Source organism: Mustela nivalis (genome assembly GCF_964662115.1).
Source record: "Mustela nivalis genome assembly, chromosome: 12".
NCBI classification, from domain to species: Eukaryota; Metazoa; Chordata; class Mammalia; order Carnivora; family Mustelidae; genus Mustela; species Mustela nivalis.
In genome coordinates this window covers 2782149-2809378 of record NC_139031.1, presented here as the reverse complement: position 1 = coordinate 2809378, position 27230 = coordinate 2782149, and the positions used below count along the sequence as shown (strand labels likewise).

The 27230-nt window shown below is 58.3% G+C and overlaps 1 protein-coding gene and 2 long non-coding RNA genes across 5 annotated transcripts in view; 1 reads left to right on the top strand and 2 right to left on the bottom strand.

Annotated features, from left to right (window-relative positions):
- HTR5A (5-hydroxytryptamine receptor 5A) overlaps nt 1-783 on the top strand; it is a 45801-nt gene extending 45018 nt beyond the window's left edge. Inside the window, exon 2 of the mRNA XM_082692950.1 lies at nt 592-783. Within this exon, the coding sequence (XP_082549076.1) occupies nt 592-729 (138 nt within the window). The 3' untranslated portion in view covers nt 730-783. The remainder of the gene's footprint in view (nt 1-591) is intronic.
- Nucleotides 1-2608, bottom strand: part of LOC309845250 — a 65047-nt gene extending 62439 nt beyond the window's left edge. For 2 of the 3 annotated variants that reach the window (XR_014301163.1, XR_014301164.1), the window contains exon 1: nt 1369-1767. This is a non-coding gene — a long non-coding RNA (uncharacterized lncRNA). Of the gene's footprint in view, nt 1-1368; nt 1768-1798 lie in introns of those variants that run through there. The other variant, XR_014301162.1, reaches the window with a different exon arrangement.
- Nucleotides 2609-8103: 5495 nt separating this feature from the next.
- Nucleotides 8104-9607, bottom strand: LOC309845249. The gene is made up of 2 exons (XR_014301161.1): nt 9069-9607; nt 8104-8634 (listed from the first exon to the last, which is right to left on the bottom strand). It is a non-coding gene; the product is annotated as an uncharacterized lncRNA (long non-coding RNA).
- Nucleotides 9608-27230: the final 17623 nt, after the last annotated feature.

The window sequence follows — 27230 nt, the reverse complement described above, 5'->3', positions numbered from 1 at the left end:
CTACAGCCCCGAATGACAGCAGCTCGGGGCTTGGACCCGGGAGGGTGTGGCGCGTGGTTGAGTCTCAAGTCCTGGGTCAGACCTCGGGGTCAGGCCTTGTCTCAACCCCGCGGAGCCTCACCTTGCCCATCTGGGATGTGGGTTCGGTGCCGACCCGTGACCTCAGCGAGACGGAGAGACGGCACATCGCGGTGCCCCAGACCAGGGCGGTGCCTGACGCATGTTAGCTATCGTGGCCATGACCCTGGTGAGGGGTTCGGGGCGACGCGGATGCACGGCCGTGGCCCCCTGGGAGCGAGGACTTCCTGTCCTGGGGAGGAGGGCCCCCCCCCCGGAGCTCCAGGGATTAAACATGGAGGCTTCCTGCTGAGAAGCCACGGCCAGAGCGCAGGCCGAGCCCCAGGCCAACAAGGACGCTCCCGGCCCGGAACATTTCAGGGCCCGGACGCCTCCTCCCAGTCGTCCAGGGCACAGGGCAGACCTTTCCTCGGGCGCTGTGAATCCCACACCCTCCGCCTCCACCTCCCCACTGGAGAATGATAAAGACTGAGGACTTTCATTTTCTTTCTCCTTTTTCTACTTTTTCTCTAGGGACTGCTCTCACCTGTACAATTCCCGTTAAGACCGTCAACAGCTGGGACTCGGGACCCTTCTCTGTCCACACCTGGGAGCGAGGCCCACAAGCCCACCTACAACAAGGAGATGCAACTGCATTTCTTTGGCTGCTAACTAAAAGGGCCCAAGCTCCAGCTGTAAGTGGGGTCTTTGCGGGGAGAGGCCCCTCCCCCGGGCTCTGAGAACCCCCCAGACGCTCATGCTCCTCCGGTGTCCCCGACCCTCCCCCGCCACCCTGCCCGCCGCTGCCCCAGCTCAGGCCCCTCGTCTGGCCGCCGTAGCGCCTCCAGCAGGGGCAACACTCAGAAAGGAAGGGGCGGTCGTCCGGTCGGAGCAGAAAGTGGGGGCTGCACAGACAGGCTCAAGCAAGCTGCCTCAGGGGACAGGGGCCTGGGCTAATCCGACCCAGAGAACTTGAGCCCCATGGTCCAACCCTGACTAACGGGGCTGCGGGCTGGCCTGGGTGCTGGAGCCCCGAGGCGGCCTCGGACTCCCCAGCATCTCGGGGAGTCTGCCTGTGACACATGGGCCTGTCTGCCGTCCACACCACCCCTTCCACCTCTCTCTCGCGGGCATGCACGGTCCAGGGCTGGTGCGGGTTGGGGCCTGCGACAGGAGCCCCCCCCACCTTCCCCGATGAGCCTCCACACAGAGCGTGGCCTTCACTCAGCGTCTAGAGGGTCTGGGGGACCTTCGCCCATACCCGCCCCCCACACTGGGTGTCCGCCTGGGGAGCCTCGGGAGCTCACTCACCTCTTTCCGTGGATCTCTCTCGCCCATCGGGGCACGGGGTCCTTCTCTGCCAGGCGTCCCAGTGCCCCCACCTCGTTCCGAAGCCTTGAGAGGACTGGATTTACTTAAGGAGGATCCGTGCGGAGCCCTGGTGTCCATCCAGGATGGACATTTGTGGAGCTGGGCACCATGAACGGCGGTGTCCCACGGGGCATTCGTTTACTTCCTCACGGAAAACCCATCACGTACAGTGTTTTCTAGAACAGAGAAATGTGACTTCATCTTACAAGTGCAGTCTCTGGAAAGGACGAAACGGTCAGACCGAGAATCAACCCTCGTCCCCCAGCCCCAGCCTTCCTCTCCTCTGCCCGCTCCCCCAGCCTGAGCCCGCACACCTGATGCCCCCAGCCTGAGCCCGCACACCTGACGCCCCCAGCTTGAGCCCGCACACCTGACGCCGCTAGACCGTCCGTTGGCATCGTTTTCGAGTTCAGACTCCAGCCGCCCTCAGCGACTTCGGGACGAAGAGCTGCACCTGTCTTAGGGCGGGCTGTTGGGGGTCTGTCGTGTCCCTGGTTTGGAGCAACACATTCACGGGCTTCTGGTCTCACTGATCTGTCTGGTGGGTTTGGCTCTCGAGTCTCGGAGAGGCAGCACGCGGCCGGCGCCGACAGGACCGCGCTTCTGGGCGCGAGGCCACAGGTCCGACCGGACGGGAACCGTTTCCCAAGGAGCCAGGGACTCCCCAGGAGGCCCCACATGGGCTCTGCTGTCCAGACCCTGCAGCGCTGCGGCCTGAGACGGGGCCACAGCACAGACGTCCCCAGGAATGCCTCACCTGCTTGTCCAGCCACTGCCCAGAGAGCCCCCCACAAGGTAAAGACCCTGGGGGATGGGTTTGATCTCCAGGGAGCAGTTCACAAGGGTCAGAAAGGCAGGTGGAGGCTCTTGAGGGTGTTGGGGGTGGGGTCTAGAGGAGACAGGCTGAGGACCGCCCCCACCCGACCTCAGAGCTCAGCCGGGCCCTCTTCCTGGCCTTGAGTGATCTAGAGAAGCCATAACCCCCGTCACTTAGCCGCAGCATGGGGTAGTGACCGCTCGCATGGACAGAACTGTATCTCTAAAACCTCATTTAATGGGGCGCCTGAGTGGCTCAGTGGTTTAAGCCTCTGCCTTCGGCTCAGGTCATGATCTCAGGGTCCTGGGATCGAGTCCTGCATGGGGCTCTCTGCTCAGCGGGGAGCCTGCTTCCCCCTCTCTCTCTGCCTGCCTCTCTGCCTACTTGTGATCTCTGTCTGTCAGATAAATAAATAAAATCTTTTTAAAAAATAAAAATAAAAAATAAAACCTCATTTAAGCCCTAATCCCCCAGTGCAGCTGCATTTGGGGCCTTTAAGGAGGTGGTCAAGGTTAAATGAGGGCCTGATGGGGGGAGGGCACCTAATCCCATAAACCGGTGTCCTTATAGGAAGCAGGAGAAACACCAGGGCCGGCTTTCTGAACGCCCGTGAGCACACGGCCGGATGGGTCACCCGCCGGCCAGGAAGAGAGGCCCCACGGGGACCAGCCTTGATGGCGCCCTGATCTGGCATGAGAAGGGCACTCCTGTGGGGGAAGCCCCGGGCGCCGGCTGAGACGGCCACCAGCTCTTCTGGGGCCTCGCAGGCCGATTTCTACAAGCAGGTGCCTGAGGATGCGGGACAACCTGGCTAGACCACGAGCCCCGCCGCGATCCCGAGATCCGGAGCCGCGATCCCGAGATCCGGAGCCGCGATCCCGAGATCCGGAGCTGGGGGGAACACACGCGACACCCCACCTTCCCACTCTATGCATCCCTCCTCATCCCCCAGGAATGTGCCTGGAATGTCAGGCCGGCATCAGACCCGGCTTCTGCAAGGCCCCAGATCCCAGCAGGTCCCTGCACTACCAGGCATGGCCACCGGGCGGCAGCCCACAAGCGGTTCAGGCTCCGGGTTTGCAGGTCCAGGCGGGGACCCTGGCCAGCAAGGCTGCTCCTGTCCTTCATTCGAATCAATCCAGCTGGAAAGAGGGGGGCGGGTGTAAGCTATTTCTGCTCTGAAATAACTTTGTTGTTCTGGTGCAACTGTATTTCCCTTTAATGGTTGAAAATTTGGCATCTCAGTCGAGATGCGCTGTTCGCTGTAAAACAGACACCCAATTTTGAAGACTTTGTACCAAAAAATGTAAACTAGTTGTTACTATATGGAGTAGACACTGAGATGATGTTTGCTGACGTCGGATGAAAGAAGACAACGTCGCGTGGACGTCCCCGTTCCTGGGTACTCCGGCTCATTTAAATGACGGATGAGCTCAAACTGCATTTCTGCGGGACCCCGGGCTCTGCCTTCCTCCTCCCCGTGGACACAGGGAGGGCGTGGCCAGGCTGCATGGAGAGTGCCTGGGGGTCGGGCGGCCCTGGGTGCTGCAGGGGGAAATCGGTCGGGTGGGCTCAGGGCACCAGTCGGGGTCAGAGTACTGCTAGTCAAGGAAGACGCCACTCACCAAAGCTGCCCCTGGGGCATCTTGCTACAGATTGGGTCCTTCATACGTTCAAGCAGCATTTACTGAGCAGCAACGCGTTGGGCCCGTGTGGGAGTCAGTGCCAGGTGCGAAAGGCCCTCTGGGTTTCCGGAGCTGAGGGGTGGGCTGCAGACAGCAGCAGAGGCCTGATCCCCAGCAGGGATTTGAAATTTGGGGTGACAGGCGAACCTGGATGCAGGTCCGTGGCGTCAGAAGCCATCTGGTCCTATGGCTACAGGAGGGAGCCTTGTGTGGGCTGTGTGTATAGGCACACACACACACACACACGTGCACACACATTTACACACATGCATGTACCCAACACACACGTACACAAATATGTACACACGCATGTGTGCACAAATACATGTACCCAACACACGTGTGCAAACATATATATGTGCAAACATATACGCGTGTGTGCCTGATACGTGTGTGTGCATATGCACACGCATGTACCCAGCAGACACAGATGCATACGTTTATATGAATGCACCACGTCTACACATACACACGTATGCACTCGCATGTATCTGACAGATACAGACACACACGCACATGTGTTGCACACAGACACGTGTGGCTCATGTGTGCACGCGTCGATGGCGAGACTGCTGAGCGCACAGCATGCGGTGTTCCTCGGCGGGTCCCGCCCGTGCTCCTGACTCCCGACGCTGTTGGAAGAACCACTCCCTCTTCTCCTGTCTCCAGCAGACTCCTCTCGCCCACCAGCGGTTTATTCCTCTGGAATTTGAGGACACGCGTCGGGTCCTCTCTCTGACGCGCTGTGTGGTCCTGGGGAGGTGACCCGCCTCTCCTCACGGGCGCCATCTCTCTGGATGAAAATGACCCGGTTTTCCTCCTTCCTCCTCGGCACGTTCCTGTCCAGCAGGTAACCCTTCCCCGGGGACACCGAGTCCGAATTTCCCAGAGGAGAACTTCGAGCCCATCTCAGGGATCAGCTTTCTCTGTGGATTCACCGAACGCCCGAGGCCACCTATGGGCGCCTACAGACCTCGCAAGTCAAGAGGAAGACTCCGGCGGATCCGGAGTGAACACATCACACGTTTGTTGAATGGATTAGCCTGTGACCCAGAGAGAGGGCAAAGCTGGTTCCAGGAGCAGCGGAGGGCAGAGTGCTCCGTCGTGAGGCCAGGAAGGCACGTTCGAGTGTCTTCTGAGGAACTGGCAAGTGATCACTGCCCTACGGGGAAACAGACCCCGTTCTCAACCCCCGACCGTGGGCCCTGTTCTAAGTGTCCAGGACCGTCAAACACACGGTGCAAGGAACAAGCTGTAAGCCCAGAGGACAGAGTAACAAGCACTTAACGATCACATGCTTGGGGGGAATCTTTCCTTTTAATATATAAATTTTATTAATTTCTGGAGAAGGGCACGGAAGAAGAGGCTGTGCTGAGCCGAGCCCACAGGAGAGCCTCCAGCTGAACAAGAACAGACTCGTAAGGGTGATGTCTGGAGCCCCAGCGGCCCACGGGGAGCCAGAGCAGCGGGAGCGCATCGCCTCACCCCTGCTCACTCCCCGGGCTCCTGCCTCCTGCGTGGCCCAGGGGGCTTGGCTGCTCCGCTGTAGAACGCAGAGCTCCCCGTGACCCCATGTCAACCACGTCAACCACGCCATCCGTGCCAACCTTGGCTCGTAAAGAATCCGGTCATGGGAAAACCAGTTTGGGTGTGCCACACGTCGTGAGGTGGGACCTGACAGCCACAGGACATCTTTTTCATGCGCCTCCTCTGACTCACTCGTCTAAGGAGGAAGGTGTCCCCGCGGCCACGCTCTCTGGGGTCGGACCAAGATCCCCCTATGACCACGCTCTCTGGGGTTGGACCGCACTTGGGGGGCTCACCCTAGGCCACCGAGCTGAGCGTCCGCCTGCCCCCAGAGCGCGTGCTGCAAGTCCAGCGGGCTGCCGCGGGCCTGGGAGGAGGCTGGACCGCAGCCGCGCACCCCCAGATGCTCAGCAGGGCCGTCTCCATGCTTTCTGGGGAAAACTTGGCTTCCGAGTCTATTCAGCCCCATTCCGGGCCGAGGACAGCCCTGGCATGTGGGGCCGAGTTCACAGCCAGCATCTCCCCTCAGCCCGCGGCCCTCACTTCTCCGACGGGTCCGCGCCGGCGAGGCCAGGCCAGGCTGCAGAGGCGGAGACTTGAACTTCGCAAGATGTTTGACACGACCTCAAGGCCTGGTGGGAAGTGTGGACACTCGGGGCGTCGTAGTAACGTTCAGGATCCCCAGAGGTGTGGCACGGGACAGCACCCGTGTCCCCCCGCAGCTGCTCCACAGCAGAGCCCGGTGCTCGGAGCCGGCATCGTTCGGGGCCAAACCAGGGTGGCCGTGTCCCTGTGGGACGTGTGGCCCCGTCAGGACACAGGTAGGGCTGTCACGGCGGAGGGCGGCACCCGGGAGCCAGCGAATGTGTGAGTGCACGTGTGGCCCCAAGTGTCTGTGGGGTCGAGGCTGAGGAAGCGGGCGGCGGCGCCTCACCCGCTCCGGACGCGCTTCTCCACACGCCCCGCGGGAGCAGACCCTGCGTCCTGCTCACTGACACGGTCACCCCGGGCCACACACTTCCTGTGACTCAGTGACGGGAGTGACCGGGCAGGGCGGGCTCATCGCGACCCGAGTGGGAGCCGGGAGCGGAGGTCAGGGACGGCTGTCCGCCTGGAGGAAGCTTCTGCGGCCGGAGTCGCGTCGATGACCTGGACGCAGACGGGGAGCAAAGCTGGCGACATCCTCAAGCTGAACAAATCCTGGAAAGACCCTAAAATCTGGCGAAGGCCAGCAAGGTGGCCCCTGAGAGGGACGACCGGGACGTGGCATGTTTGGGACGGAGCAGCCAGCCTGCGTGGACGAGGCTCGCAGGGCAGACTCCTGCCTCCTCCTCGCTCGGGAAACTCCAGGTGGTGGGAAGGCGGCTGAGAGTCACGGCCGAGCCCACGCAGCAGAACCTTCTGGCTCCGGCCCGGCCCTTTGTAGCTCGTTTTCGCTCGTGGTACCTCCTCTGACAGAGCCTCTAATCTGTACGGGGCGGGGGGTGGGGGGCAGGGATGTCACTGGACCCACGTCATCGATCGGGCTCAGAGAGGCCACATGACTTTCAGGGTTTCAAAGAGCTGGGTTTGGAAACCGGGTGGTTTATTCCAAATCCCACATTCTTCTCGAAATGCCCAGCCCCAGGGGACCCCTGCGGGACAGCTGAGGGAGTGCCCCCAGGACTGCGAGCCCCGCGGAGGTCAGATGTGGCATCCGGACCAGACAGAGGAAGGAACCAGACCTCATGGCTTCACCAGCAGAGTCGCGGGCCGGAGGGTTCTCCACCCAGAGCGCCCCGTTCATGGATAAAGGAAACGGATCCCTTGAAAGTGAGGGGCTGCAGGGAGCATCTTCCATGTGACTCTTTCTTAGGGAATGCGCTGGGGGATGAGCTGTGATCAACCCGAGATAACTAGGAAATCCGGGACAAAGGGTCAGCAACAAGCGTGTTGGAGCGAACGAGCCGGGAGCTGGAGGGGCTGTGAGCGAGAGGACAGGACGCGAACGCCTTCTGCCTCAACAATGAGGCGCCCGAGGAGCCACTGTCAAGGGGAGGCACGTCCACTAATATGACTAAAATGACTCTGATTCTTCATCAGAACCGCGAGGAGACGAGCGATGACATTTGGGCACAGAAGCAGCCGTAACAACTCAGATGTAGTCGGTACTGAGAAGAGTAGCTTTTGATTAAAGCCGGAGGAGCAGGAAGGAAGGAGCAGCGGGAGGGGGAGGGGAGAGAAGCCGCGTCGTCGTCGCTCTCACGAGGGAACCCATGGACCCTGTCTGAGGACAGAGGGACGCACGGCCCTGTAAGGAGGCTCGGTTATAAAGGACACAACTGGAGCACAAGCACAACCTTAAATCCCAAAATAGTTAACATTCAAGACGTGTGCAGGAACAGACCCCACAGAAGAAGACTGTTTGAATACTTGTGTGCCTGAGAAAACTGCTCCCTATCCATCCACACAAACACGCGCACACACATAATATATACATACATGTATCAGGAATCGAGAGAGAGAGAGAGAGAGAGGTAGACACAGACATAGTCACGTACTCTGTATCTACATGCATGGACAGATACGTCCAGATGTCACAGCACAAAGTAATTAGCATAAACACATTTGTCATACAGTAAACGTAAAAGAAATTAACTACTAAAATAAAATAAACAAGGTTCTCAAATTGGATTATTGCATTAAACATCTACTGCTATGTAACCAGTCACCCCCAAATTTAGCGGCTGAAAACAACAGTCACTACGTATTGTGCCTCACGGTTCTGGTGGCTCAGGTGTTGGGGGGGGACTGGTGGATGCCGGTCTGCTCAGGGTGCCGGCTGGGGGCGTGGGCTCATCCGAAGGTTCAGCTGGGCCAGGAGACTCCACGACCAAGACGACCCCTTCCATGGCTGGCCAGATGGGCTCTTTCCACGTGAGCCTATCCACAGCTCGACTTGAGTCTCCTCGCCGACAGGGCATCTCACTTTTCAGAACAAGCAACGCCGAGCCCACAGCAGGAGCTTTTATAGCCTAGAGTTGGGAGTCACACACCACCATCCCTGCGTCTTCTGTTGGTCACGCAGACCAGCTCCGGTTAATGAGCCGGGAGCCCACCCGAGGGGCAGAAGACCAAGAGATGAGAATCTCTGGATGCCCTCTTGGAGCCTGGCTGCTACTCCAGTTCTGCAGCTACCTTCAAGACAGTCACCCAAGGCCGTTATTTAAAAAGGTTAAAAAATCAAATATAAACAAAGACATACCAAAAAAGAAAGTCAGTCCCCAGTTTTAATAGAAGACTGCTATTTTTTCCACCAAAAAACATTAAGATAAAACAAAGGCCCTTTGAATCCTTGAGCATTATGATTTATGATCAAGACGTCATGGTCATAAATATTGATACGCTAAATATTATAAAAGAAATTTTCAAAAAGCAGAAATGACAGAGAATACAGGAAAATCAGCAGATGCCTGTGATTTACAGGAGGTTCAGTCTGCCCTGTCTGGTTGTGTTACCCCGTTCCCCTTGAACATATTCTTAGCATCCCATTTTAGACAATCTCTTGGCTTTCTGGCTGTATCTTTTTGAGTTATTCTGTCACCAGTTTTCCGGGGTTATGACAAACTTACCTAACATCTTGCAGTCCACTGAGAGGGGACCCTTGGCTCTTTCAAGAGCACTGGAGAAGCCTTCCTGTCACACCATCCCATACCCCGCACTGCTCATGTCATCGTGGTCACGTTGACTAAGTCCACATAAACACTACACCCAGAAAATGCTAGAATATTTGCTCTCGACAGTCACATGCATTTCCCAGAAGTGCAGAGGCGCAAAGGAGCGCATCACCTTTACCCGAGTACCTCCTGTTTCCGTTGCTCTAACACCATTCACGGGAACCGGCCAAGTTATAAATCAGGAAACACCCACGTTCGTTTCAAAAAGGAGAAATAACATAGAAAACATTTTCTGACCCTAGTGTAGCAAAACTAGAGGGTGCCACAATCACAAAACCAAACACAGCCCGAGAAATTTTACAATTCCCTACTGATCAATTTTTAAGTCAGAGGGACATTTAAAGCAAAATTACAGAATTTCGGGGAAATCATCGTCCCTGAGATACTAGGCAGTGTCTGTGCGACCCGAACAAAGCACACTCACAGACAGGACTGTTTGTGTCAGTAAAAAAGAAAGACAGGAAATGAGTTCACCATCTTGTTCAGAAAGTTGGGGAAAGCGTGCTGTGAACCGTCACACAGAGGGGAGCAAAGACTCTGTAACGACAACAGAGAAAATGCTCTGAGACAGGAGAACAGCTGAACTGATGAGTAAACCAAGCGGCTGGTTAATTTCTAATCCAAGAAAAAGTGAGGAAAATGGAAAGCGCAAAGCAAGGAAGGCGGGCGACGCGTACCCCAGGTCCGGGCTAACGTGTCCTCCAGGTCCGGGCTAACGTGTCCCGCTCGCCCGAGCACGGAACACTAGTTTTGGCCCCAGTTGACCTGTGGGGCAATGAGGCTCCAAGAGGTCCTATGACCCCTGTGCGCCTCCCAAGTCCCCCGACGGTGGACCCACAGCCAAGCCCAAGGCCGAGAGGCAGTGAAGCCCTTTCCGTCTGGGGTTGACCCTATCGGTCAGTGAGGTCAGCTCGGCGTTTCCCGATCCCTGGGACCAGGATGGCCTCAGTCTGAACGCGTTTACGAGCACCCCAGGGAAGATGGAGCATGACCCCTCCCTGACCGCCAGGCCAAGGGCACGGCCGGCTTCTGTCTCATGCAGCAACGGACTTGCAACAGGGAGCCTGGGAAGGAGGTCACGACCTCTCCTGCTTCTAGCCCATCACCTAGTTTTCCAGGTAGCCGATGAAGACAGAGAAGTGGCCTCCAAGAAAAGGAAATACGTGAACGCCCTTTGACTTTCGTGCTGGTGGCCAGGCGAGATGGCGACAGGCCATGCGGTCGGGAAATAAAGCAGCTGCGTCACAGCACGCCTCCAAATCAGTTTTCAGGTTGATTGAAGCTCAACACAAAATATACACCGTGAAGGCTAAAATCCTAGAGAGGAAAAGACACTAGCACCTTGGAGAAAGGATAAATATGTAGTAAGAAACATGGACAAAACATCTGAACAGGCGATTTCCAGAAAGTGGTAATGAAATCTTTGTCCGAGACATTCCAGAAAATCCGCTCAACCCTGCTAAGGACCGCTGAGTGCCGGTCATCTCAGTAAAGGTTTCCAAGTGCTGCTGGCGGGGAAGCCTGGCGGGGCAGTGCACTGGCCTTGGGAGGACAGCCGTGCCAGCCTCCTAGGGCTGCTGTGACGAGCGCCACAGGGTCTCGTGCTCTGGAGCCGGATGTCCGAGCTCAAGATGTGGCAACCGCGGCTCCTACTGAAGGTTCTGGGAAGGTGTCCTCCCTCTGCACACGCTTCTGGGGTCTGGCAGTGGTGTTCTCCCTGTGCGTCTCTGTGTCTCTGTGCGTCTCTGTCCCCTTAGAAGAGCACCAGTCATTGGACTTAGGGCCCACCCTAATCCAGCGTGACCTCATTGTACCTTGGTTACATCCGCAAAAACCCCATTTCCAAATAAGGTCACGTTCAGGGACCTCGGGTGGATGTGAATTTTGAGGGGACTCTGGTGAGCCCAGTACAGCAACTTAGCAACACCTTTCTATTTTAAATATTCCTATTCTTGTCCTACAATCTTCCTATAGATATGTTTGTGTCCTGCAAACACTCTGGGCAGCCTGTCTGACCAAGGCTGTAGGAACAGGCTCGCCGCAGCCTGTGAGAGCACCATCCTTGGACCAAAGCACAGTGGCAAGCCCAGGAGCCACTGTGCTCTCTCCTCTGTCTTCCGAGCTCTACCTCCGAGGGCACGAGCACCCTCTCACCGACTAACTTCCCTCCCAGGCCGCACGCCTACACGTCTACCACAATCTGTAGCTCCATCTTCCTCCCTGGCCTCCGGCTTCCCGAAGGTTCCCACAAACAGATGACTGTGTTTCTTCACGAGAATCAGATGACATCAGGCTGAGCCTGAAAACCTTCTTTGACTTCTGTGATGGGCCGAATACACGTGTCCCCCTAAAATTTCTCTGTTGAAGCCCAAATCCCTGGTGTGGCTGTTTTTGGAACAAAGAAGTCATTAGGGTTATGGGAGGCCTCAGGTGGGCTGATAGGGTAGGATTAATGTCCCTACTGAAGACACAGCAGAGAGCCTGCTCCCCCCCCTGCACATGCACCCAGGAGAGGCCATGGGGGCCCCCGCTGGGAGGGCAGCCACCTGGCTGGGAGGAGTCCCCACAGACCCTAACCAGCCGGCACCTTGACCCGGGACTGCCCACGCTGAGAACCAGCCTCAGACGGGAGCATCTCTGGGCTGCGGCCCCCAGGCCGTGGTATTGGATCCTGCACTCTGAGCCAACCAAAGCAGCTCTGTCTCCCATGGGATAACACCCCGAGGCTTTGCCCTGGTCGCCTCCCAGCTGAGTGGTCTGGTCCCCACGCAGCTCCAGTCCCCAGTCTCTGGTCCCCATGCAACCCAGTTCCCATGTAACCCTAGACCCTGGTCCCTGGTCCCCATGCAGCCCCGGTCCCCATGCAGCCCCAGTCCCCAGTCCTGACGCAGCCCAGCACCACACAGCCCCAGTCCCCATGTGGCCCCAGTCCCCAGTCCCCGGTCCCCATGCAGCCCCTGGTCCCCAAGCAGTCCCGGTTCCTGGTCCCCATGCAGCCCTGGTCCCTGATCCCAACGCAGCCCAGCACCACACAGCCCCAGTCCCCACACAGCTCAGGTCCCCAGTCCCCATGGGGGCCAGGCTTGCTCCTGCCCCAGGCACACAGTCTGGGCTCTGCCCTCCCCTCCAGGCTCCTCACCACAGACGCTGCACCAGCAGACCTTCCTTGAACACGGAGTCTAAAGAGCGCACAACCCTCAATTTCTACTTACCTGCTGGTATTTCTCCCCTACAGGATCCATCACCACCTAAAATTAGCTCTCTGTTCCCTTCATCGGCCTGTTTTGTGAGTGGCCCCCACCAGGGAAACGCTCAGGGGAAAGGCCCTGGCCTCCCTTGCAAGGGGACGTCGTCGGAGCTCAGAAACAGGGATCAGGCATGTTCATCGAGAGACCCAAATACTACAAACAGAAGCTTTTACTCAACATACTCAACATGTGTGACACCCTTCTGTGGAGAACAGCCGTCACAGTGAGGTCCAGGGCCCTGGGGGGCTTCGAGGCCCTGCTAGGGGGCTGTGAGCTTGAAACAGTTTTTCTAACAGGAGCACAGTGTTTGCCCTTTTCTGCCGCATTTCGAGCGGCTACAGGACACTGGCGCAGAGAGAAGGCGGAGCAGACCCGAGAGCCCAGCCGACCGCGACCGCGTGAAACGCCAGTCTCCTCCGCGACAGCCTTCGTTCTGGCATAGTTATTTTCATATGAACATATTACACATACTAACATGCAACGGGGTTATTTTTCTTTTAAAATGCGTTTATTTTAATTTCCCAGTTTTCATTTCCAGTACGGCAGGTGTCCGCAGACGTAATCCACGTCAGCGAAAGTCTTCGGGATCATCAATGATTATTTTAAGAGTGTGCGGGGGTCCCAAGACCACAAACCGTGAGAGGGGCAGCCACAGACCCTGTCCAGCCGTGGACGAGGCCACAGGAGTCTGCTGCACCCACGTTCCCTCGTCATGTTAAACAGACACGCTACAGACCAGCGTGTACAGCTTGACCTTCCCGTGTGAAGTCAGAGAAACGGTAATAATCATTTGTTTAGCCGCAACCCTGCGCGTGCAGGGGTCCTCACAGCCCACTGGCCAGGGTTTATGGGGGGACATCCGGGAGGGAAGTGACAGGAGGCGGGGGGAGGGCCTACTTCTTCCTGTGTGCATTTTTATACAATGGGACTTATTCCTTTATTACCCAGACTCTTCTTTTAATTTTAATTTTTATTAATGTAAGTCGGAGGCCGGCGTGGGCCTTGGACTCAGGACCCTGAGATCAAGACCTGCGCCGTGATCAAGAGTCACACACTCAACAGGGTCACCCAGGCACCCCCAGACTCCTTTCTGAAGAAGGCGGGGACGTGAAAGCCGGAGGAGGCCGGGCTGGCTGGCTGGGGGCTCTCGGGAGACGGAGGCCCCGCGCGGCAGCAGGCGCCTGAGGCCGGGATGTGGGCTGCCCGGGGCCTTGGAAGCCCTGGCGGGTGCGCGAGGGTGTGAGTGGCGCCAACACGGGGCAGCATGCTGCAGACCAGGGCTCCGTAGGTCTCTGCTACGGGGGCAGCTCCCGGGGCCTCTGCTGGGCACACACGACCCAGAGCTCAGAGCTTGGCAGGGGACTCGGGAGGGGACCCGGTCCTGGAGGAGTCAGAAATGAGGCTGGGACGGCCCATGGGGAAAGCCCCCTTCCACCAGGACGACAGGAGGCACCGTGGTTCCCGGAGCGCCCCTCCGCACAAGCCTCGGACATTGTCACGGCCCCTGGAGGTCGCTCTGAGGCAGGTGGCACTGTCCCCAGTGGACCAACGCACGGCTGTGGTGGGGAATGTGCGGCACTTACAGCTGGAAACCTGCAACCATCCGTGACCTTGAGAGAGCACCTTCCTGGGGTCAGGTTCCCGCGGTGTCCCCGGCCGGTGGGGGTGGGGGAGGCTGGCGGATCCCCGCCCAGGGGCACAGGTAGACGGGGGAAAGGCAAGCCCTGCAAAAGCCTGCCTCTTCCCCAACCACAATGGGGGAGATCACGGATGAACGGACACTTTCATTTTGAGTTTCTTTTCCCTGGGCGTCCTTTCTCAAGCCCCATACTTCTGCCGCTTGTCTTTCTGAGCAGACGTCAGTGTCGCTTTGGTCCCCACTGACACTGGTTCCCTGTAGCTGAGCAGCTGGTGGGGGGCGGGGACACGCAGCAGAGTCTCAGGCCCCCAGCGCACAGGGCCACCATGAGAACCACAGGTGTGGAGGTCAGGAACAGTGCTTTGCACAGTGCCCAAAGCTTGCAACCAGCGGCAGCCGACAGGACCAGGCTGGCAGGTCGGCTGCGATTCTATCTCCTTTCAGGTGAATTCTCCGCTGAAAGCCTAAGCAATTAGGGTCCTGGTTTGCTCTAAGCGGCTCACGCAGTTTCCAAACTCCGAGTCAGGCTTGATGCTGGTGGTTTCCCTTGGCAAGGTGCCCCTTGTTACCGGCACTCAGCCTCGGCGCCACTAGAAACCTCCGGTCACCACATCTTCCCGTTTCGCGCCCCACTTCTAATGGAGGCACCGGGAATCTCCTGATGAAGAGCTTGCAGGGCGCACAACCCCAACCTCAACTACAGGCCGTATTGTCCCTTGAGGTAAATATTGATTTGGTATTTAAGTTGCATCAATATTTACCTCTTAAGTCAATAAAGCTTGATGTGCTTCTCCATTGACGCGGGTATCTGCTTGGACTTTCTCCCACTTCCAGCCCGTATGCAAGCAGCGTGGGGAAGAGAAAGGCTCTCTCCCAGGAAGGGCTGCTGGGTCCCGCATGGTTCCCAGGTCCGACACGGACGTCGGACGGCGGCACGTCCATGTAGTTGGAAGCTGGCACGGGTCTGTTGGCTCCGGATCGTAAGGAGAATGAAACATGGTTTCTCCCTTTGGATGGACGAAACATAGGTAAACTGATCTCGGCTGGTACTGCTCGGGAGCAAATTTCTGGGGAGAGTGATGAAAACCATCAGATGGCCTTAAAACTGGGACCAAGGAGATGAGGGGCTCTGGTTTCCATGGGTGAGGCCCTGCGGGAAGAATGGGGGGGGCCCTGCCATGCCTCACAGCCCGAAGGAGCCCGTGCGTCTCTCATACCCAAACCTGCGCATGCCCCGCCCTGGGGGCCAGCACCAACGCCACCTGCTGCAACCGGACCCTGGGAGGTGTTCTAGGGTCGCAACATGGGAAGGGAGAGCCGGGAGGTCAGGGGGCTGAGCCTCTCCACCTACAGAGGACAGAGATGGGGCTGGGACAGGCTCTCCCACTTCCCAGGGTGGCAGCCCTTCCTCAACACTGGCTTAACCAGCCAGTAGGAGCTCCGCACGCTCTGCGGTCAAGGGACAGACCTAGACAGCCTTTACTGGGTCCGGCGGTCAAGTTCTCGAGCCAACGTACCGGAGCCCCAGGTGCCCAGACATTGGGTCTGACAGCACTCTGGGTGTCCTCAGTGAGGGTGTTTCTGGATGGGGTTGGCGTTTGAATGTGCGCACTGAGAAAAGCTGATTGCCCTCCCCAACCGGGACGTCGGTCTTCGGCTGCCCCCACTGGCTTCCTGGCTCTCCAGCTTGCACGTGGCTGCGTGTGGGACCTGCCAGCCCCTGTAGTCCCTTGAGCCCACTCTTCACATGCATGCGTGTATGTGTCTACATCTCCCACAGCCTCCGATTCTCTGGAGCTCACCCTGGGGTGAGCTGTGCTGCACTCATGAATCTGAAGCCTGGGGCTTCCCCGGCCTCTGACCCTGTGTCAGCACAGATGCGACCGTGACCTCTCTTGGCCACCGAGGGCCTGATCGGGGTGATCCTCTGGGAACGCTGGACTGCATCTGGGGTCATGGAACAGGTCTGCAGAGCGTGTGGGCTTCGCCACGAGCGCCGTCTGTCTACACAGGACTCCAAGCGGCAGGGAGCACAGCCTGGGTCGGCACGCACGGTGAGTCTGGCGCGGGGGCGGTCACCGCTGTCCCTGGGGCAGCTGGGAGACCTCGTCAGGGGCGCAGGTCTGCGGTCAGGCTGTGTGGGGGTGAAAGTCTCCCGAGAACCCCGGGGGGCCCCACAAGCTCCTTCCTGCCCAGCCACATGTGTGTGAACAGCACGAGTTTCTTCATCTTCTTCAACCAGAACATGTCCTAGCAGAAGAGTGGCCGAAGCGGACAGGAAAGCCCAGCAGCTTCAGCTCAGCCAGTCAGCGAAGGGATTTACAGAAACATTAAAGACGGCTGTTTGCCCTGAAATACGTGTGTTAAAATATAACAGATTTATCCTCGCTATTTCTAAATGAATTAACAAATACGGTTAAGTGTTTTTGGTTTTGTTTTCCTATACAGAGCGTTTCTCATCAGTAACTGCTGACACCGCAGATATCCACAGGTGTGACTCGCAGGAAGAGCGGCTCCGCGCGTCCTCCCACCCCCTGACAACCCCTGAGGGTGTGGCGGGGTCCAGGCGAGCTCCGGATCGCAGCTCTGTCCCCGCCCCCACGATAAATCAGCACCTTCCGTTCCTCCGCACCTGCCTGCAGGCCCCTCCGGTGAGGGTGAGAACTGCAAACACACCTGGCTTTCCGCTTCCCAGGCTCTGTTCTAAGCCGTTTGCAAATATTAAGTCAGTTGACCTCCATGTAATGCCGTGAGGTGAGCATTATTTATTACCTCCCATTGACGGGGGAAGCCCAGAGAGGTTAAGGCACTTGCCACTGGTCACACAGCTGGGAAGGGACGGAGCCAGGACCCACAGGCAGCCAGGCGCCAGGCCCTTCGTCGCTGGGCTGTGCTGTCTCCCATGCCAAATTACGAGTTACTGACGCTCCCGGTCCGCGTCCTCTCAAACCACACTTGCATTTTAATAGCCAACTTTGATGTCCTGACTCTGGGTTCACAGTCACAGGTGGTGCGGCCTCCCGGGGCGGAGACGTGTGGGTTTGTGCTGCGTGTGTCCTACTCGGCTGAGGTTCCCCCACAAATATGCAGCCCGGGGGGTGAACGGCAGAATCGTACCTCCTCCCAGTCTGCAGTCTGGAAGCCTGAGGTCGGGGCGCGGCAGGGTGGGCTCGTCCTGACGCCTCGCTGACGTGTGCCTCCACACCTGCCCGGCACGTCGCTCACCAGGCCTCGGTTAGGGCCACCCAAAGCCACTGTGCTTCCTCGTAACTCCTTGCCTGCAAAGATCCTGAGTCCAGATGAAGTCACGATCGGAGGCATGGGGGGGGCAAGGGCGTCCATGAGCAAATGCAGGTGCCTAATCCAGGCCCCGACAGTACCTCCCACCACAGCTGTGCGCCCGACACTGCTGCAACCCGAGCGCCGCTGCGGGTGTGGGACCACGGACAGCCTAGGGAGTGGGACAAGCCCCAGATGGGGGCCGGATCAGGGGGTGCTCCGAGCCGAGGCAGTCCTGGGTTTGGTCTGTGTTTCTCTCTCTTCTCGCTCCTCCCCCCCGGCGGGCAGTGGACGGGACGTGAAGACTGTTTCTGTGAGGAGTCCTCGCGCTGCGCACCTGGACCCAGGAGCTGTGACCTTCCTGCTGCAAACACGGTTTCTCCAGGTGGCCCCGCAGGCCAGGCGCCACGGGGGGAGGCCCGTCTCTCACCAAGTACCCCCAGAGTTGTTTGTGGTAGGCAGTGCTCATGTCCCACTCACCGGAGATAAACTGAGGCAACATGCCGATTCAGCAGAGGCCCCATCCCAGCTTCCCAGGAAGGCAGCTTCTGCACTCTCGGCCCACACACAGCGGGGTCACCAGGGGAGCCTGGCACCTTCCACAAAAGCTGTTTTGCAAACTTAAGATAAAGGAACGTGCAGATTTACAGAAGTGAGAGGCTGGGGGTTGATTATCGCTAATCCAAAGGCCTCCCCGAGAGGTTCATGTTCGGCAGGAGGGCGCCCCGGGAGTGCCAGGGGCCAGCCGGCCCGCCCTTCCCCTGCTCCCGAACACGCCTCCCAGTAACGTTTGTTCCTAACACTTATCACACTGTGCAACTTGATTAAACAACAGGTCAGCTGTGGCCACCGGAGCTCTGTTTCTACGAAAACAGAGTCCAGCGACTTTGGGAAGTCTCCATAACGAGCCTTAAAAGAGTTGCCATTGTATTAGCTGTGGACAAAACACTTATAGAAAATAGAAAACAGGGAAAACCGGGCTGCCTGGGTGGCTCAGCGGGTTAAAGCCTCTGGCTTCGGTTCCGGTCATGATCTCAGGATCCTGGGATCGAGCCCCGTATCGGGCTCCCTGCTCAGCGGGGAGCCTGCTTCCCCGTCTCTCTGCCCCTCCCCCTGCTTGTGCTTGCACTCTCTCTTTTTCAAATAAATAAATAAAATCTTTTTTAAAAAAACGTCAAAGAGAAAATCATAAAAATGCGCAACTCTACGCTAAGGTCACATTCGATCTTTAGTTCTCAATCCATCTTATTTTTAAAACTTTCTTATCGAGGTAAAAAAAATCCATAAAGTAATCTTATTTGTACAGCTCGTGTAACTGCCATGTGATTTAGGCTTGTCTAGCTACTCCATTCCAGGGTTATCTCCAGTCCACTTGTTCAGTGCACAGCACACTCTACAAGCCTTGTCCCCACAGAGCACACAGCACAAGGCATCTTGTGATGCTTCTCCACATGAATTCTGGGGCTTGACTAGATGTACTCACCAAGGCCAGGGACACCCTTAACTCTGCACATAGTAGGTCCTCAGTGATAAGTGTTGGTCCATGAGGAGCCCACTTGGCACTTGTTTCTAATTTTGGGGAGTCAGCACAGATGTGGGCAACTGGACCTGCTCCTTCTCCCCCCATGCACACTGAACACCCCCCGCCCCAGGCACTGAGTTCGTAAGGTCATGGGGCAAAAAGGCCATGAATCCTTTGAGGGCGGGACTGTGTCTTTTTAGCTCTGGGTCCCCAGACACCAGAAATCAAAGGGTGGCGTCAGCCTCGTCTGTCTCTATCAGATGTTGATGTTCAAGATCGTGAGCTCAGAGACCAGCCTGGTGGCTGGAACCATGCCCCGCCCCCTCCCCCGCAAAGCTATGTCCAAGTCCCCAAAACCTGCGAACATGACCTTATTTGAAAATGGGCTCTTTGCAGATGTGACCAAGTGACGGGTGTGGATGAAGGTGGCCCCAGCCCCACAGCTGGTGTCCTCACCGGAGAGAGGAGGGACCTGGGCCACAGAGAGCAGCAGGCCCCGTGAAGAAGGCAGAGGGGGCCACTGCGAGCCGTGCCGCCGAGCGCCACGGACGGAAGCGTAGCGGGAGCCGGCAGCGAGGCCTGGAGCCCCACGCGTCTCCGTGCAGCCTCTGGGAGGAGCTTGATGCTCTGAGCCTCCCGGCGGGTCTCTTACAGGCGGCTTGAGGAGGACCGGAGTCCCAGCCCCGCACCCCGCTGCAGAACCCGTCAGAAGCCCACTGCCCGGGGCCGCGGTGGCTTCTTCTTGTTGCCTTGTGCTCATCCCACACAACGGGCCAGCTCTGGGGGAAACGCGCGCCCCTCGTCCCTCCTGCTCTGCTCCTCGGTGACCCGGCTTTGCCAGCTGCTGTTTGCCCGTGGTGGGGTGACAGGGGCCCGGGGTGGGGGGCCACCCGCCCACGGCTGCCCGAGGCCTGTCAGGAGACGCCTGGGCCCAGAGCCCACCGTCCCGCGTGAGGGTGTGGATGGCCAGGCTGCGTCTCAGGATGGCTCCAGCAGCGGTGAACCAGAATAACAGAATTAAATCTGGTTTTTTTCCCAGTGTACCCGTATTTCACTCAGAGCTACACATCTTCAGCCCAGAAGATACCCTAAGTGTCTATAAGGCTGATTCTTTTGCAAAGCCCTTCCTCGCCGTGACCTGCTCGCAGCCTGAGGTCAGCGAGCTGGTGCCTTTAAGCCTTTTGGACAGCTGAGGAGCCTCGGTGACCCAGGGTGGCAGGGCCAGGCGCCATGCCCAGGGGCTCCCAGAATCCCCCGACACCCAGTCCTGGGAGATCAGAGGCAGTTTTCAGACCAGCCACCCCCCAGACCCATCCTCTGCCCAAGTCAGGCCCCACAGCTCCCTCCGCTCTGTGAAGCTGCCAGGCACAGACGCTTCCGCACATTTCTGGGCTGTGGCATCCCGCTGGGCTGCCGGGCTGAGGTCTGCCGTGGCTCAAACGTCAGCACGCCCGAGGGCTAGGATGCTTTCCAGAGCTTGTGGGTTCGAAGCCTGGGGGGCTGGGAGATGATGACACCATCTACCTGGATCCTGAGGTTACTGGAGAAGGTGCCTACGTGACAGGCGACATGAGCTCAGCTCGGGGAAATGGCAAAGAAACAAAGAAAACCATTTCAGGCCTGATGTAGCACACAGTCTGCTTGCAGCGCTGAAATATGTACAAATGAAGCCTCTGAAACACGTTCCCCGGGGACTTGTCCGCCGGGCTGCCTGCCCGAGCACTGACAGAAACGCGGGACTCGCCTGCAGGGGAGGAGAGTAGTCCTGGAGGCCTTCCTGGAGGAGAGGAGGAGTCTCAAGTCAGGTTTTACAGGCCAGTGACGGACGACCAGAACATTCCAAAACAAGAAGCACCGGCCAATACTCGGAAGCCCTTTATTCAGCAGTTTTGAGAGAAAACACGGAGAGCAAAGGTGGGGGCGAGGAAGGAGGGAGACAGGGCAGAGGCGGCAGAGACGGACGGAGCCTCCCATTCCGCCCGGGAACCAGCGCTCTGCGACACGAGTGCGCATCTTTTCAGGAAGTGTGCTTCCTCCTTCCTTTCGCTTCTCCCCGAGCAAATGGTCTAAAACCTCCTGTCATGAGGTTTGCGTAGCTCCCGTGGCCCAGGTCAGCTTATTTAATTAGAGCGAGGATTTCGGCTTGCCAGCCGGAGCCGCGAGACCTCAGCCCTGCCGCCCTCCGACCCCGCATGGGGGGAGGGACTCATTCACCCTCCGACCCTGGAAGCTATTTTTATCCGCTTGATCTCAGTGTGATTAGCAAAGGCAATTAAGCAGTCACATCAAAGCTCAGGGCCAGCCGCCTCTCCCACACTCTCTAACAACCTGGAAGGGTTTACAGAAATGTGCCTAGAAGGAATCCAGCCTGGCCATGAATAACGCCACCTGAAAACGTTAGGACAACCTGATTCCACCTCTGAAAGAATGTTCTGGAAACCAGGCCGAGGGCAGAGGGCCCTGGACACCCTGCCCTGGTATTTTGTTGTGGACCCCCTTTTTTTTTCTTTAATAAGAGAGTGTTATGTATTTTGGGGGGGGGGTAGAGTTTCTGAAACAGAAGGAGCCGCCAATACTTATCGGCTGCAAAATGAATCAGAGTAATGTTATCTGGGGGGGGTGGGGTGATAAAGGGGTCAGAATTGACCACTGCTTCCCGCAGCAGGCTGTGCCTCCTGGCCTGGCATGCTGGGCACTGCCTGGAAGACCGTGGGAGGGGGTGGGTGGCTCCAGCTTGAGGACCCCGTGCTAGACAGCCACCACGTAGCCGGTCATAGCCAAGCAGGGGGAGCAGGTCTGCAGGGCTCGGACGGAGTCAGACAGAGACACAGAGGAGAGCAGAGACAGAGAGACACAGAAATAGGAGACAAAGCAAGAGACGCAGAGAGACGGGGGCGAGGCTTCACGCCCTCGGTTCCTAGGGAATTCCTTTCCTTAAGCCCAACTATCTGCTCGCGCCACCCAGGGAGAGTGTCTGTTCTTTTCAACCAAAGGACTTCGATTAAACCCTCAATCAGAGCTGAGGAAAGTGACCGGTGATGTGGAGCCAGGGCGGGGGTCCCTGGGGCACCCCTGTGTGGTGGGAAGCCTGGTCACTCCGCGGGGGGACATGGGGTATGTCCTGAAGAGCGAGTATGGGGGTTCACCCACCTCCAGCTACAGGAACCTAATCACAGAGCCCTGGGCCACACTCCGGAGCCGTCCGCCACCCGCCGGGCTGGTCCTGGGGTCTGGTGCCGCTCCCAGCCGGCCACCAAGCACAGACGGACACTGAGGAGGGATGGGCGGAGGCCTCAGAAAGTTCGAAGATGAAACTCCCAGGGAGAAGACAAGGCCTGGGGACGCCCGTACAGCACGGGGCCTCCAGTTAACAACACTGTACAGCTGACGGGGGGCTAGGAGAACAGCTCTGGGACTAGCACGGGGGCCGACATTAACTCGTTGTGGTGATCACTGTCCAAAAGATACGTGATCCCTTCATTACGTGGTACGTCTAAAACTAATCCGGGGCTATGTGTCAACTATGTCTCCATTTCAACCGTTAAAATAAAGCGCTGGTCCTACCGCTGGAGAGCAGGGAGACGGGGCCCCCCAGTGGACAGCTGCCCCCCCCCCCGGGGCTCTGATCCTGTCCTGACAAGAAATCAGGAAGAGCCTGTCCCTCTGACCTCTCCCGGAAGTGCGCCTCCCCCCAGGTCAAACCCTCCGACCGCAGCTCTCCGTCCCCACAGCCTCCTCCCCAGGAGTCAGGTGTCCCAACACCCCGTCCCTTGTCCTCCTCCCCTGAGTAAGTCTCACGGTGACTGGACCCGGGAATGTCGTCCAGCCACCAGCCCGCGTGTCTGGCCAGCCGCCACACGCTGTCTTATCACTCACTCGGGGAGGGATCCTTTGTCAAGGTCAGCGTCATTGATCTTCATAAAAGCAGTGAAATTCCAGTTATCCCGGCAACGCTCCCCTGACCTACATCGTGAACAGCGTCAGCCCAGACCGGCTCATGCACAGCATGAAAGGTACTGCACGTTGGGTAACTCAAGACAGCCTCCTCCGGACTGTCACATCCCCGTGTTGGCCACCAAAGAGCCTTGCTCGAGGACAATATGTAGTTCTACCCAAAGACCCCACAGGAGGGAGGAGCTCGGGTGGAGTCTGGCATAGTCACACGACGGCGTGCATATTGAAGACAGGTTTTTCTTGACTTGGGAATGCCCAGGCCACTTTCCCTTCGGTGGAAAGATTAGAAAACATCGTGTCTACAAACAGAAGAACCCATGGCGACTCCGTAAGGGTGCTGGGCCAGAGGAGGACGCCTTGAGCGTGGGCAGCTCCCTCGGGGCGCCGAGGACAGCTAACACACCCCCAAACCCTTGGTGTGAACACCACCCGGAGGCCTCACTGTTTACCCCACAGCTTTGTTCCCAAACTGGTTCTTTATGAGCTTTAGCCTGAGGCCAGGGACAGGGAGACGCCATCGTCACGCCGGGTCCACGTTGTGGCAGGAGGAGAGGACGTGACCGCGTGTCCAGAGCCCCCTTTTGAAGGAGCTGGACCCACACGGCTCCCGTGTTGCACGGGCTGGGATGAGAAGCACGCACCCCCGGGCTCAGATGCTCGTGCCCGAGCGCCGCACCCCCGGACGCGCCGGAGGAGGTCCCGGGGCGCCCCGTGCGTTTCTGCTCCTGGAGTCGGTCTCCGGGAGGAGCAACCTGGCCTTGGGTCTCCGTCACTGACACTGGGGTCACAGGCTCAGACGAGAAACTGGCTTTGTCCCCCGCAAAGCATAGGATTCCCAGAGGCTGAACAATAGGGGACTCGCTGCGGACATTTCCAGAGCCAGGAATTCGGCGCTTGGCCAGGGAGACCCGCAGGCTGCCGTGCCTGGCTGGCCACTGGGGCGGCCTCCACTAGGCCACGGGATGCTCCTGTCTTAGCAGAAACCCAAGCCGCCTCCCACAAGGCTGCTCCCGGGATCGGCACAGTAACAGCCTCCCCAGTCACCACATCCTGATCCCCAGAACCTGTCACTATCTTAGGTTCCGTGTTAAAGGGGAATCAGTGACGTAGATGGGCGAAGGTTGCCAGTCAGGGGACCTCGAGCAGGGACAAGCGTCCTGAAACGCGAAAGAGCCAGAGGAAGACCAGCTGACAGCGGCGGGTGGGGAGGGGCCTGGGCGAGCCTGGGGGAGTGGGCGTGGGAGGGAAACCAGGGAACAGAGCCCCCCCCCTCCCCCCCCCCCAGGAGCCGGCCCGCCAACGGCTTGACTGCGGCTGGGTGAGGCCCGCCGGGGGGTTCTGACCTGCAGGACACCCATTTGCGTTGTGTGAGGGCACGAGGCGTGTGGGAGAACCCCCTGCCCCCCACCTCCCCCCGCAGCTGGCCGGCCTTGGGCAGGCGACTGAGCAGAGGGACGTGTCTGTGAAGGGTGGGGGCCGCCCGCGGCGGGTTTCCTCTGCCTTCCCACAGAACATTCGGGTGTCTCCTCTTTATTCCTACCCCGGCAGACTCTTCCTTTCCTGACATCAACTCAGCAGGATAAACACCAGTAATCCTGCCCAGGGCAGAAATTAGGAATGTCCTTCCATGCACCCCTCCCCCCAGCGAACAAACAATTCATGCTGGGGGCGGAGTTGGCCGCACCTTTGTGCCATTAAGTCCTGAGGAGTGTTTGAAGGGAGTCCCCCTCCCCCCCACACCTGACAGGTGCGTCAAGGGCCCCAGGTGCTTGAGAGGCGGTTGGGCTTCCTCCCTTTCACAATTAACATCTCACTTCCAACACTAACCACCTTTCAAGAACTGGAAAACACATTATCTGCCAAATAATTCAGGTAGTCGCCTGGCAAATCTGCCGTCTCAGAGAGTGGTGAAGTCAGCGGCTGCTGGACGGGCGCCCGAGTGACCACAGATTCCGAGTCTGTAAGGAGCATCCCAGATGGGTGACCCGGTGGCGTGTCCGGGAGGGTCTGGGCCCGAGGACGTGGCTGCTGTCAGACACGCTGTTCCCTACCGCAGTTTCTCAGCCCGTCAGCCAAACGCTTTCCTGACATTTTACCAAACAGCAAACAAGAAAAGCGTTCTTCAGGCAGCTTTCAACACTGCACTGGAGAGATCCGAGTTCCTTGGCCTCTGCCGTTCAGACGGGCGCGGGACTGTCACGGCTGCTCACATGCGGTGACCGAACAGCCAACCGTGGCCATGCTCTTCCCATGACCGCGGAACGGCAGAGCTGACCAGGGGCGCCGCCGGGGCAGGCGAGCGGGCGGGTGTCAAGCCAAGTTCACAGAACAGCAGCCCTGCCTAGGCCCCGAGATGTGGGCCGGTGCGCCCCGGATGGGCTTCCGCATAGAGTCTGGGCGGGGCGGGCCTGGAAAATTAGAGGGCTTGTCGCACCCAGTCACGAGGCCGGGAAAGGCCGGTGTCGGCGGACTGGTTCCCCAGCCGCCCCGACCTTCGGGCCTGTTATTTCCCTGCAGTAAAAGGCCCCGACCTGCGCCAGGTGCTCAGCCTCTTACTCATCAGAGAGCCGCACCTGAAACCAAACAGCGGCGCCCGGACACACCCACCCGGAGGCCCATGAAAGAAAACCTCACACGGGGGAACACAGCATCGCGGTGATCACGGGGGCTGCGTCCTCGGCGGGGATGGCCGGACCCTGGCGAGTCCCTGCGCAGTTCCCAGCCCGGCTGTCCCTCTCCACGACGGCTCCACACAGGGCGTCTTCATCTCCGAGGGCCTCTGCTCCTGGACTCCAACCTCGATCTTCCCGGCAACGCCACTGTTCGGAGAACACACTAGAAGTGGCAGGAAAACAGCAGTTCTCTCCCTGAACTGCCGGAGTTCACTTCTCGTCGTAAAATACTCATGTGATCTCTAGTGATGTCTGTCCCCCGCCCCAGACGCGGCCCCGGAGCACCGCTTCTCAAACGTATTGCCGCTCTGCTTCAAAGGCAACATCCCGGGGCACCTGCGTGGCTCAGCCTGTGAAGCGGCCACTCTTGGCCTCGGCTCAGGTCACGGTCTCGCGGTCGGGGATCCAGCCCCGCGTTGGGTTCTGCTCTCAGAGTGGAGAGAGTGGAGCCTGCCTAAAACCCTCTCTCGCCTTCTGCCCCTCCCCCTGCTGGGCTCCCTCTGTCTCAGATAAACAGATAAAATCCTAAAATAAGTAAATAAATAAAATGCAACATCCCGGACCCAGCGCAGAAATTCTGTCTGAGATGCAGCCCAGAAATGTGTGTTTTCAGATGCAGCGGCCACCGTGCACCCCAGGACGATTTGGGGAGCGAAGGCACATGAATAAGGAGTAAGCCGGCAGCCGCCGATGCAGGGGACCGACACGGCCGAGCAGAGACATCAGGTCACCCCTGTGGCACACCTCGCTGCTGGACACGTCCTGGAGCTGCGTCAGCGGAGCCCCCGCGTCTGACTCACGCCCGTCGTAAACAGCAGGAGGGCTGACCGCGGGCTGGGGATTAAGATGGAGAGACCAGACATCAGTGCGCCGTCCACTCGCCGTCCACTCACCCACACACAGGATTGCCACTGGGATGTGAGCTCCTCCGACGGCCTCACGCTCTGAAGGGTCCAGCTCTGCCCCTGGATGCGGTCACGACCGTCAGGCGTCCTTCGTCTCCGGAAGCGGGTGCTCTTCAAGGCTCTCCTGCCGGCAGCGACGTCTACTATCCATTCTGCCGGTCTTCCTCCGTAAAGGGAGGCCTGGTGTGGCCCACCTGGCGTCAAGACCACCTCCTAGCCTGTCTCACGGCGAATCGTGGCTCTGTCCAAGTTCGGGTCAAGGTGATGAAGGCAGAATTCCTGTGCACCTGCCAGGAGACATTGTTCAAGGCACGGCCGCCTCGTAACTGGCACGGGAACCTCAGAACTGACGCTCTAGGAACCCTTATGACCTTGGGCGTGAAGTGACCTTGGGCCATGCCTGGTGAACAGTGGGCTACGAAGGAACTGAGCTCCATGAGCCGAGAGGTGCCATTTCTCCGTGGACGTGATGCTTGCAGGCTTCTTGACGCTGAGAGAGAACCGTGCTGCCAGGAGTCCGAGCTCGTCTCCTGCGGGCAAGTTAATTCTAACCAACCCTCTTCGCAGATGACAGGATACTTTATATGGAAAACCCAAAAGACTCCACCCCCAAACTACTAAAACTCATACAGCAATTCAGTAATGTGGCAGGATACAAAGTCAATGTGCAGAAATCAGTGGCTTTCTTATTATACACTAACAATGAAAATACAGAAAGGGAAATTAGAGAATCGATTCCATTTACTATAGCATCAAGAACCATGAGATACCGGGAATAAACATAATCAAAGAGGTAAAGGATCTGTACTCGAGGAACTACAGAACACTCATGAAAGAA